General features: G+C 41.5%; 1 protein-coding gene across 5 annotated transcripts in view; it reads left to right on the top strand.

The window, feature by feature from the left end:
* The window catches only part of SORCS1 (sortilin related VPS10 domain containing receptor 1), a 514,957-nt gene that overhangs the window by 180,083 nt on the left and 321,436 nt on the right, over positions 1 to 13,438 (top strand). For all 5 annotated transcript variants that reach the window (XM_025467149.3, XM_025467148.2, XM_025467150.2 and 2 more), the window contains exon 2: positions 12,085 to 12,152. In XM_025467149.3, coding sequence (XP_025322934.1) covers positions 12,085 to 12,152 — 68 coding nt within the window. The remainder of the gene's footprint in view (positions 1 to 12,084; positions 12,153 to 13,438) is intronic.

Here is a 13,438-nt window from a genome sequence, read left to right as displayed (position 1 = left end):
TTTAAAAGAGAGTAAAATGTTTCTCTTCCTCCCTGATTCATCTTATGATTTTACCAAGGTAAAGGAAAATAATTGAACTTACTGTATTAACTGTCCCTGATTTTTTATTCTTGTTTTTGTTAGTTTCACTATATGGCAAATGAGAAGAGAAAATGAAAAAAAAAACTAAAGCCTGTGTTATCATTTTTTTTAATTCCATTTTTATTGAGGTTCATCTTCTGACACTTGGATCACCATAAGATGCATATCTTTATTAGCTTCCTGTTGGTACGTTGTGTTAACCTTAGAAAAGAATATTTTTAAAAATTGAGTTAACAAAAAAAAAAATTGAGTTAACCTCTTCAGATCTACTAATAACAACATAAAAACCAATATGCAAAAGTAAAAAAGGAATGACTTGGTTCATTTCTTTGTATTGAAGCTTAATAGAAGAAACCATAAGAACAGAAGGGCCCCTCATCATTAACACACAGTTTGCTGCTTAATGGTGTGTTCATTTCGTGCATGGGTTCTCACATCAGGAGAGTTTAATATTTAGATAGTGTCTATAATTCAGACACAGAATGATTCGAAAGCCTTGAGGTCTCTATTCCTCAGGTGAGTGTATCAGGGAAGTTGAAAGGGAACTTCTCCATTTCTTCTCCCTTTCTGGCCAACCTCAGGTTGTTCCCCTTTCACTTAGACATAGGAGTTTCCTCTCTTTGTTTTCTAGATTTCCAGAGAGAAGACAATGCAAGAAATATTTTCCTACTGTTTTACAACTCCTTATTTGTGTTTCTATAACTAAGTACCAAGTGACCTAATTCAAATTGGGATTAAGTCAGAGGGAGATGGTCCATCTGGTGCCTTCTAAGTAATATGGAGAGGAATGAGGAGAACATGTACATGGTTTGTTTCTTTATGAAACAGTGGAATTGCACTGGGTATTCTATGTGGTTTCCTTGAACTATGTCTCTCCAAACAACTCACTGAGTTGTCTGATTCTCTCCCCATCCTCTCTAGCCTCATTTGCTTTCATATCTTGAAGCTCTACCATTAGGTCTCTCCAGGTCTGTTTATTTTATTTTTTTAAGATTTTATTTATTCATGAGAAAGAGAGAGAGAGAGAGTCAGAGACACAGGCAGAGGGAGAAGCAGGCTCCCTGCAGGGAGCCTGATGCAGGACTCGATCCCGGATTCCGGGATCACGCCCTGAGCTGAAGGCAGATGGTCAACTGCTGAGCCATCCAGGCATCCCTCCAGGTCTGTTTGATTTTTCTGTCCTACTTTCCCTCTACAGAGAGGTTTGTCTTAAATATGCATTTTCCTCAGATATCGTTTTATCTTGGCTCTCTTTGGGGGTTATATTGATACTGGTATCAGGCTTTTTCTAGGAAAAAAAAAGAGATCATTTAATTTAGCATCTCGCCAGCTCCCCTGGTATAATGCAGATGGTTAAAACAGAGTATAATTTAGGGCAAAGTAACTTAAATGGAGGAAGGAGGATATGAAATGGTTAACATCCACTAGATATGGATATATGCTTTGGGAATTATCTTCCTTTTTATTCAAAAAAAAAAAAGAAGAGGGGGAGGAGAAAGAAGGATCTGTAGGACTGAAGTGTTGAACATTGTGAAGTTAACAGATTTTGGAGAGAAGACTTTTTTTTTTTTTTTAAGTTAATACTGGCCCTCACCTTGAAGAATAGAAAAACAAGTTCTCTTTTCAAAACTTGCATCAAAGAACAACTTAGGTCCATTGGATTTTTTTTCTAAATATAATGACATGGCTCTAGAAAGAGAGTATAATAGGCTTTTATTACATGCATTTCTTTGCTAGTCACCACCAGGGAAGAACTTGACTTTCAGCAGACAAAGGGGAGAGAGATGTGAGTTGCCTTGAGAGGACAGTGCTCAACAGCTCATGTGCAATCAGTCACCACACATCTTAGCTGCAAATGACCTCTAGGGGGGAACAGAGTCAGGGGAGAATATAGCAAATCTTACTTAAAAACATTCTACTCTCCAAAAGGGCCATTCCATATTCTACAGTTTGTGCCTCATGTTGAGTCAGCTACCTATACCCCTATGTCTGCATCACTGTTGGCTATCTGGTTTTTTAAGTTCCCAGTAGGTCCAGTAGGGGAGGTCCAGTAGCCATGTAGCTCACACCATTTCAGTGTCGTCCAGAGGATATTACATAAATAAACATTATATTAAATGATGTGTGGGCTCCTAGAAAACATGGAGGCCATTTGGGAATAAGGACTCTCCAGAAGCAAAAATCTGCTTATTGCTTTCTGGCTGGCCTCACACCCCAAATTCATCCCACCTTTTCTTTTGGTTTTTCTTTTCAGATTGTGTTTGTGTGTGCTAGATTACCTCTGCCTGATGACTTCAGATGCCCATGTGAGGTTGTTATACACACCATTATATCAACCTTTCAGCTCCCCTCTGGGGGTCTCTTAATCCGATTTAGCTATTATTGATTTTTCAGCCCTTTGATGACTCAGATGGAATGCAATTACACATTCACTTACATCTTCAGAAAATGAAGATTCTATATGCTATTCTGTTGAAATCTGCAGTTCGATGTGCATGCATTCATTGTCTCTGATCTGTAAGCCACTTACTTCTGTGATTGAAATGGAAGGATCCAGAGGCCTGTGTGGCTCAGTGGTTGAGCATCTGCCTTTGGCTCAGGGTGTGATCCTGGAATCCGGGGTTGGGATCAAGTTACAGATGAGGCTCCTTCTCCTTGGAGGAGCCTGCTTCTCCCTCTGCCAGAGACATACTGCCTCTCTCTCTCTATGTCTGTCATGAATCAATCAATCAATAAATCAATCAATAAATAAATCTTAAAAAAAATAGAAGGATCATCCCCTAATGATGGATTTCACAAAGGTTCAAAAGTTTTTTTTAAATGAATTAAAAATGACAAGTGAAAATGCCATTGACCTAAGGTCAATAAAAAATTAAAACTAAAAAAAAAAATTAAAACTCAAGTTTATCTCCTATAAGGAAGACATTTTCAAGGAATGTCTGAAAGAAGGCAGAGTAAAGGAGGAGTCTGTGACCAGTACCATGTCTGATGGATAACAGGTCTACAGTACTTTTGAATTGGATGGAAAGTAAGGATCCTTCACTAGTTCTGACTGGCCTTTAGTAGCAGAAATACTCAATTGGGACAACATATCTTGGGGATAATGAAGCACAGTGCAGTGAGTTAAGAGTCTATATAAAATGTGAGTTAAACTTGTCCACCTCTTGCCAGCTGAATAATTTCAATTACTTAGCCTCTGTGTGCCTCAATTTCCTCATTAGAAAGAGAGAGAGAGAGAGAGAGAGAGAGAGAGAGAGATAATTACTTGAAATACCCTTAATAATGAAATTTGCCTGGCTCACAGAGTAGGCCTCCAGTAAATGCTAAATGTTATTAGTAATAGCAACTACTTATATTTACAGAGTACTTTAACATTTCACAGAGTTTTTCAACTTTCTATTGTTTGCTTTTCGCATTTCTAAAAGACTAAGGAGAGAGATAACATTGTCTCCTTTTCTATGTTTATTTTTAATAAGTCTTTTCAGTATTTAAGTGACTTGCGGTCAGACAGTGGCAGATACTACAAGTTGTTGCTCAGCAGCCACTACCCACTTTTTCTTTACTGGCAGAGCCCATCTCTTACCATAGAAAACAGCAAGTCCATCTCTAGACTTCTGCCCTTCTTGTTTTTCCAACTTTCACTGAAGCCATGATGTGGGCATGTGCCTGAATAGTGGCCATTGAAGCCATAGAGATCTTATTGGAAGGGCTTTGGGGCAAGTTTCCTTTCTAATTTAAAAACACAAAGCAGATGTACACTAGGGGTCCTTCTTTTTTGTGCTGAGTGTAGCTGTGTCTGCACATGCTACAGAGAAGTGCTATGACCACCTTGCAAACATGAGGGTGGACAGAGCTAAGTATTAAACTCTCAGAGAGGAAATATGTACATCATGTGGATGCGTGATAGTGTTGTTAGGCTCTATTAGTCCTGGAACTGCATAGACTGTGGACCTTTTGTTATATGAGACAATATGTCCCTTATTACTTGAGTTATCTTTAGTGACCTGTTTCTTGCTGCCAAAGACATTCTAACAGATAAGGTGGCTAAACCAAGCCTCAAAGTCTGGTCTTCTTCTGATTTCAAAGCCTTTGTTTGTTTGCTTGTTTGTTTTGGCAGAGCATGCCACCATCCTATCATTAAGGCCTCCACAGTTAGAGCCAAATGTATTTCTCTATCCTGATACTCTGTGTGTCCTTACCCATATTTTAAGCAGTAGCTAAACTCAGAGACTTTGTCTCTTCTGACTGCTCTGTGAGCTTTCACACCTCTGCACTATGATCCTCATGTTCCCTTCTCTTAGGAAACCAGCTCTATGGCTTTTTGTCACCATCAGAATCACACACGTCTTCTGGGATTTGTCTCGGTGGTCTTCTTTTGTAAGAATCTCTACCTTATTATACTTTTCTTTCATGCTCCCTAAGAGATTTAAACACTTTTCTCTGACTTAAACCTTTGTCTCCCTTAGTGTAACCATCTGTGTACAGTGCTGCCTCTCTACTTGACTGTGAGCTTCCAGGGCCCAGTACCGAGTCTTATTCTCCCTTTGTGTCCTCACAGCACAGATTTTTTTTTAAATCCCTGCCTCTTAAGAAGGCTTAATAAATGTTTATTGAATTAAATGTGTAGAATTTTAGAGCTGCATGTTCTTTCTTCTGAAGAAAGCTCTCATTTTCTGGGAATTATAGGAGATTCTTATTCTTAGATTCATGACCCCCCTAGGATTCAGGAGATCAGTGATATCATTAAAGTTCTATTTATTGTTTTATGCTCATAGATTTTATTAGATCAAAATCTTAAAGAATTCATGGCTATTCTAAAGAATGAGAACTTCTATTTAAGTTAGAAAGTTGAATAAATGCTTTCTGAGCCAAAGACACAATCTGGAGTGTGTATATTTTTAGGAAAACCACTGTTGTAAGTTTGCTTCTTTTCCCTAAAACTGGAGTGCAAAGAAAACAACTCAAAACAAAACAAAAAAAGTGCTGGCTATTGAACACTCCTCTTACATTGTATCCAATTCTTCAGTCCCCTGAAAGATTGTTCCAGATCTCGTCAGACCTTATAATTTTTTGTGCCTTATCACTTCTATCCACATCTTTAAAAATATCTAAACAACTGGTCTCTTGCAAGCAACTATAGTAAGCAGAGAAGAGGCCATTTGAGATAGGGCAATGAGGAAACACCAGGGCATGCTGGAAGTTGGTGAGAAAAGATGGAGGTAGCCAAATTTAGCCCCTGAACCAACCTACTGGCATCATCATTGGGGCTTTGCCATGGCTCATTCAAGCTAGACTGTGGCCCACCCCAGGTAGGTAGAATTTATGAATGTTAGTATGGATGAGTTCAGTATTACAATGACAAAAACACCTGCCCAGGCCAGCCCTGAATCAATAATAACTGAGAGAAATACAGAAAAAAAAAATGCCTTGTTTTATAGACTAGGGCCTGTGTCATCATCTGCATTGTTCAGGATTTGGAACTATAGACCTTCAGGAATAGAAGAGACTTTAGGATCTTATAGTCCAAACTGCTCAGTGTCGAAGAGCCCAAGGCCACACTTCTGTTTTCCTTGGGATTAGAATCTACTTCTACAATAGGACACAAAGAAAAAAAGGAGGCAAATCATTAATAATTTAAAAATGAAAGGACAGGTCTTGTTTTTCTAAGATTTCTCAGAGAAGATGAGATGAGGTGAAGGGCAGTGGCCAGGCCAAGGGTTCTGGTAGAACTCAGGTCTCCCTAAATATCCACAAGTTCTGCCACAGTTACCCTAACCTAAATTCATCATTTAAGAAGAATAGTAAGATTATTAGACAAGTTTCTCCTTTAAAAAGATCCTCAGTAGCCCTCTACCAAGTTGCTACTAAAGAATTAGGAGAGACTACTCATGGGGGGCGGCGGGGGGCGGGGAGCGGGGAATATGTGTATCCTCTTCAGGGAGTGGGTGAGGGGTGGGATGGGAGATATATTGATGTCCATCAACCTTCCATCCCCCTTCCTCTGGGATACATTTTTTTAAGTTAGCAAAGGAAAAGTCAGTATACTATATTCCTTCCTTATGAAAAGGAAAGGAGAATTCCTATCCTTCTACTTGGGAAGTGTGGAATAAATGTTGGTCCAGTAATTAATACACGTTTTCAAAAATATATTGTGTCAAATCAGGTTTTAGGGGTTCCTTAAATGTTCAGGATTTGGTTTCTAAATCATATATATATGAAGGTTTTATTTATTCATGAGAGACACAGAGAGGCAGAGACATAGGCAGAGGGAGAAGCAGGGAGCCCGATGTGGGACTCAATCCAGGGACTCCAGGATCACACCCTGAGCCAAAGGCAGATGCTCAACCACTGAGCCACCCACATGCCCCTCTGAATTATATTTTTATGTTAATTAAGGAAAACATGCTGGCACCTTCAAAGGTGTCATATGTACAAATACTGGCCATAATGAAGATTGCCCACACGTAAACTTAGGTTGCTATCATGTTAAGACCATCAAATGCACACTTGGAAATAAGGCTTGTCCTGGTGTTTTGCTACAACAAAATATTTTTGGCTGGCTTTTTTCTGCTTCGCAAGAGAGCACTGTTTTTTTTTGTTTTTGTTTTTGTTTTTGTTTTTTTTTTTATTATTTATGATAGTCACAAAGAGAGAGAGAGAGAGAGAGAGACAGAGACACAGGCAGAGGGAGAAGCAGGCTCCATGCACCGGGAGCCTGACGTGGGATTCGATCCTGGGTCTTCATGATCGCGCCCTGGGCCAAAGGCAGGCGCCAAACCGCTGTGCTACCCAGGGATCCCGAGAGCACTGTTAATAGCCACTTGTATACTGGTGTCTGTTTACATCTATGAATGCTTTTGTTTGGTAACCCAGTGCAGAGGGAAGTTGGAGTTAGATGAGGGGAAAGACAAGTTAGCAAAGGAAAAGTCAGTATACTATATTCCTTCCTTATGAAAAGGAAAGGAGAATTCCTATCCTTCTACTTGGGAAGTGTGGAATAAATGTTGGTCCAGTAATTAATACACGTTTTCAAAAATATATTGTGTCAAATCAGGTTTTAGGGGTTCCTTAAATGTTCAGGATTTGGTTTCTAAATCATATATATATGAAGGTTTTATTTATTCATGAGAGACACAGAGAGGCAGAGACATAGGCAGAGGGAGAAGCAGGGAGCCCGATGTGGGACTCAATCCAGGGACTCCAGGATCACACCCTGAGCCAAAGGCAGATGCTCAACCACTGAGCCACCCACATGCCCCTCTGAATTATATTTTTATGTTAATTAAGGAAAACATGCTGGCACCTTCAAAGGTGTCATATGTACAAATACTGGCCATAATGAAGATTGCCCACACGTAAACTTAGGTTGCTATCATGTTAAGACCATCAAATGCACACTTGGAAATAAGGCTTGTCCTGGTGTTTTGCTACAACAAAATATTTTTGGCTGGCTTTTTTCTGCTTCGCAAGAGAGCACTGTTTTTTTTTGTTTTTGTTTTTGTTTTTGTTTTTTTTTTTATTATTTATGATAGTCACAAAGAGAGAGAGAGAGAGAGAGAGACAGAGACACAGGCAGAGGGAGAAGCAGGCTCCATGCACCGGGAGCCTGACGTGGGATTCGATCCTGGGTCTTCATGATCGCGCCCTGGGCCAAAGGCAGGCGCCAAACCGCTGTGCTACCCAGGGATCCCGAGAGCACTGTTAATAGCCACTTGTATACTGGTGTCTGTTTACATCTATGAATGCTTTTGTTTGGTAACCCAGTGCAGAGGGAAGTTGGAGTTAGATGAGGGGAAAGACATTTTCCTTGCCTAGGGTCCATTGTGATACTTGCTTCCTGCCCTCCAACTTTACTGAGGAGTAAATGACAAATATAATTGTATATATTTAAGGTAGACAATGTAGTGCTTTGAGATTATCTATCCATCTATCTATCTAGATATCATGTAATGCTTGTAAAGATCGAGATAATTAACACATCCATCACCTTACATAGTTTTCTCTCTCTGTCTCTCTTGGGTTTTTTGTTTTTCTGTTTTTTTGGGTGGAGGGAGGGTTATTTACTTTTTTGGTGAGAATGCTTAATATCTTTCAGTAACTTTCAAGTGGACACTATTGTATTATTATAGTCACCTTGATGTATATCAGAGCCTCAGAACTTCTTATAACTGAAAGTTTTTACTTCAGATCCTTTGATCTGCATCTCCCCATAATCCCCTCCCAGTCCCTAACAACCACCATTACATTCTGTCTCTGTGAAATCAGTTTTTATTTGTTTTATATTCCGCATATAAGTGTTACAGAATAGTACATATTTTTTTCTATCTGGCTTATTTCACCTGGAAAAATGCCCTCCAGCTTCATCCATATTGACACAAATGGCAGGGTTTTCTTTTTAGTTTCTAAATAACATCCCATTGTGCACATGTATATATACCACATTTTTCTAATGTGATGGCTTCTTAGCACCTACGTATAGAGGGGTGGGTGAACCGGAGTTGGTGGAATTATTCAGTAGGAGCTTTGGAAGACTCTGGGAAAAGGGTAATAGTTTTGTGAATTCAGATAGTGTAAATTTAGCTCAGTCCTAGGGAGGAAGCCCGTGATAACGTCCCTGAAGAACCTCATTCATCCCTGCACAGACCCTGGCACTGTTTCTGGCACACTCTTGCCATCTAAGGAATGGATGATTTGAAAATAACAACTTGGTGGGTTAGCCTCAACATGTTCTTTACACATATGGACAAAGTGACATTCCCCCCAGTAGTTTTGGTAAGCTGTGGATATGTCAGGAAGGAGCCACAGCAAAAGAAGAGGACACATGGCATGTGGTGACAGTGGCTCCCAGACTGGTTGAGGAATCTTCAGACACACCATGCGGAAAGTCTCAGAAATAATGGTGCTGAGGTCCTGGCACAGTGTAGGTAGAGGTTAAGCCATTGATATTTGGATTACAGCAATTTAAAGAAAGTACCTAAGATCTAAAAGGGAATGTAAAAAAGCTATTACCGAGTGGTCATCAGTTACTGTTTGGAATCAGGGATATTTTGGTACTATGTAATGAAAATGAGGCATAGAAAGAAACAAGATGCTGATGAGTATTCCATTTTGTGTGTGTATGCATCAAAACAGCCTTGCTCTCATTGATTGGATTTATAATTAAATTCTATGCAGTTGGGCTCATAGAATTAAATCTATACATGGAAATTATTTACTGAAAGAATAAAAATAAATTACTATTTATGTATTTTAAGTACATATAACATTTCACTTGATGAAAAAGTTTCACTTACATTTTAAATTTTAAAAATGCACAAAACTAGTAGACAATGGGACCTGAATAGGGAGGCAATTGCATTCTCCCCTTTTTCTCATCTGATACTGGTAGTTTGGGTCATGGGCCTTTAACAGGTACTAATTCTATTATATAGTATTGCTAATTAACCAGGACAGAAAAGCCAAGAGACGACAACAAACCAGCTCTAATACGATGAGGCATCACTATCCCGGAGTGGGGGTAAATAATGCACATAGACAGTGAAGGGAAAAAAAGAAGGGGAGAGAGATTGCAAGGAATCGATTGGAGACATAACTAAAGGTTAGTGGTCCTCCCTTCTTTCTTGCTCTCATTCTGAAAACAGAAGATGAGATTGATTCAAGCAGATATACTTTGGAATGCCAGAAAGGACACCTCTTCTGGCGCAGTATTGATAAACTGCCTGAGTGTATCAGTGGCATTTTCGTTTTACTAGCCCCTGGAGAAGAGTCAGGGAGTGGATTTTTACCTCCCTGCCCACCTGCCTGAAAATTGCTTAAACAATGTGTGTGTGTGTGTGTGTGTGTGTGTGTGTGTGTACGCACACGCGACGGGCTCCAGACCATTACCTATTGGGTTAAAGGGTTCCTTCTCCTGGGCTCTTCTGAATTCCCTCATCAGATGGATGGGAGATGCCGCCTATGCCCAGCTGAACTTCATTATTGAGTTTACTGCTGTATTGTATCAAGAGAGCTACTACCGAGAAATGCTTTCTGCCCACACCCCCATTTTCTTGGTGGGGGATTTATAGGTCTATTTGGCAAAATCATACCAAGGTAGAGTGGCAACGTCACTTTGTGTCTTCCAACAAACAGCCACCCCGCTGTCACTGATCAGCGATCCTGGGACGGCGGTGATTGAAATTTAGCACTTAGAGTGACTTAATTGGCACGCAGACCTGTTAAGCATATGCTCCCACCACAGGTGCACCATCTGATGCACCTGTAGGGTGCCCAGTACCTCACACATGCTCACATTTTGCTAAAGAAGCAAGTTTTGAACAGGTCCTTGAGGAAGGCCTGCACGGTGTTTCAGGAGAAGGGGTGGCCTCAGAACACAGGTCCTCAGATCTCTGCCTGTCTTTGGGTTACCTTAGTTCTTAATTCCTTTGAACTTGGGACAAACCTGAGGTTGTGCAGTTCCAGTTTGCTTGCTGTGACAGAAGTGTTTGGAATCGGCTCATTGATGCTTGTGCCTTCAGTAAATCTAGCCCTGTGCTAGCAGAGTGGAACTTGGAAGGGCTCCGTACTCCTTGGCAGCTTGCTGCCTTGGAATTCAAGGTTACAATGTTCTGTGCTCACTGTGACTAGAACTGATCCCTTGGCCTTCAGGGAAAATCCTGGAAGTCGATGTCAACATTTTTCTGCTGAGTTGGAAACAGCAAGACTGGGCCAAATGTCCTCGGTTATGTGAGGCAGGAGAGAAGTAGAAATCTCAACGGAAAACAGAGCAGACCCATTAAGTTCTTGTCCTTACATAAGAAGAGTGAGTGAGGGATGAGAACTCACTGGGTAGGAACATACTCCTCTGTGGAATCTTCCCAAGCGTCCTGGTGCTCATGCACTCCAGGGAACGGGGACCCTGGTCATCACTGCAATTGCTGGAGGAAGCAGCCTTTTCAAGCTGCCATGGTGGGCATGAGTGTCCGCGGGACTGAAGAGAGCTAGATCAGCTGTCCGTCAGCCTAGATTTTCTTTGATGAGCTTGTCCTGTCCTAACTGGATCATAGACTGCCAGGCCTCATCTGTAGTTATGTTCTCCTCGGGCATCAGGCGAAATCCTGGGTTCCCAATAAATGTTCAAGGAGTGTTGAATGCTGAGAGAAGGAACTACATAGTTGGAGTTCCTCTGAGTGATGTTGAGAATAGCAGTGGGGTCAAATCAGAAAAGGATTTGCTGTGAAGCTAATGAAGCTGAAATGTCAGTGTCCTGGGACCTGTCTTAAACATTTGAATTGGTGTGTTTATATTCTGTTCCTTACAGAGGGTTCCCCAAATGGTAAGCTTCAGGAACCCGTAAAACATAAATATGTTCCTGTTGAAATGTTCTTGCTGGGCCCTCCTGGAAGCCTCTGGATTCCATCCAGTGGCCTTCCCAGAAATTGGAGAATCAAAAGAAACTGATAAAGCCTACAAAGGAGAAGAAAGGGAAGGGACTGACATGTAAGAACCCCATGCAAAGAGCATTTATTACCTATTTTAACTTCTTACAGCAAGCCTTTCTGGGTGATAGCATTTACTGCCCCGCCCTCTTAATAGGTGGGGATATTGAGGTTCAGAGAAGGTAAGCAACCTGCCCAGTGTGTCACAGCTACTAGGGCTGGGACCTACATCACTGACCTTCCTCTCTCCTGACCATCTGCTCAGGGGTTCCTTTACAGGGTGCATATTTGACAGCTCTGCTAGCCTTTGCCAAAAGCCTTAAGCCTGCCAGGGTTAGGAATGCCTGGATAGGCAGGTAACTCTTCCTGGAGGACAGAGGGAGAAAGTTGGGGAGAGGATCAGGCCTGAGTGTGCAGAGGAAGGCACTAGCAAACCCCTCTCCAGTCAGTGTAAGTGATGCCCTAACAATTCATTCAGTTACGTTAAGCACCCATTAGAGGAGTCCTAAGTCCTCCCTTGGGCCATTTCAGTTCTATGAGATTGTAATTGTTTGAGACTAACCATGATTTCTTCTTTTGCCTTCAGGTGATTCTCATTTTGACAAAGCTCTATGACTATAACCTGGGGAGCATCACTGAGAGCTCGCTTTGGAGGTATGTAGATAAAGTGAGCTAACGATCCCTGTGTTACTTAAACATGACACCCATGACTGCTGGTCCACACTCCCTTTTTCCTGGAGGCAAAGATTTTTGGGTCTGTGCTGTCATCACCTCATCTGTTTGCCATTCCCCTTAGTCATGGGTTGGGGTTTATCTCCAGGCAGGCCAGATCCTTACTTCTCTTATAGACTCCTTGTTTGGGTCACAGGTCTTTTTGCTAAACTGTTCAAGTTGACTTTATGCATTTTGTTACCTGCAGTTCTCACTGATCTGTGAGCTTATTGGAGCAGAAGCAAAAGAATGAAGGTGACTTTGCAGAAAGGGTATCTACACCACCTCTGGGTTTGTGGTGCCCAAGCACCCTACCCCTGTAGCTTTTCCACGGCTTCCCTTCCTGGCCCTCAGCTCACTGGCACACAGGTGTACAAACACACTTGCATACATGCCCTTGTCTTTGGGATTCACACTGTATTACCTCACACATTTAGGCTGTGCAATAAATTCTTTCTCAGATGAATGCTATAGATCCTTTAGGATCAGGCTAACTCATTGAACACCAGCACAAATGTGCAGTTGGGCTGAAACTAGGGACAGGAAGGTCCTCAGAAATCCAGGCAGCTATTCTCTCCTTTTGTTCTAGGGAACTATATGTTCCATTGTTTCTATTTCTGAGCATCTGCTTTATTGGTCTCATCCTGATGGGATCTTTGCCACCCTACATCATGTGTCCACACCCAAACCAACCTCAAGCACAGAAGGGGCTTGGTTGATGAGGCCAGGATCTTGTGACAATCCCTGAGCCAGGGAGAGGATGGAGATGACCCAACGGGTAATATTCAGTGATCACTGAGTTGGTATCCAGTCCGGAGTCTGATCGGTCAGTGCCCTGGTAATAGCAGTGGTTTAAATATGTTGAATATTGTTTCTGATCAATCACCCTACACTTGTGTGTTCAGACTAAGTGGGAGAGGTTATACTAATAACAGAGAAGCTAGGAGTAGTGTCTGGGCAGACACAAGCCAGCTGCTGTCCTCCTCATGAGATCAGGGGATCTTCCTCACCTGTCAGTTAATATGACCGGGAGTGATTAGCTGTGGGCCCTCAGGCTAATGTCTAGAGAGAAAGACCCCAGTCTGCCCTTTGTGTCAGAGGTATATCCCTGCTACAGAGAACAGTGACTGGTGGTAGGGGTGGGGGTGGAGGAGTAACTGCACTGGCTTTAGATAAGAGCAATTTGGTTGCAATTTGGTTGCAAAATAGTAGCAATTTGGTTACAAGGC

Source organism: Canis lupus, chromosome 28 (assembly GCF_003254725.2).
Source record: "Canis lupus dingo isolate Sandy chromosome 28, ASM325472v2, whole genome shotgun sequence".
Lineage (NCBI taxonomy): Eukaryota > Metazoa > Chordata > Mammalia > Carnivora > Canidae > Canis > Canis lupus.
Note: the sequence above shows the minus strand (reverse complement) of the source record. Positions and strands in the feature narration are given on the sequence as shown.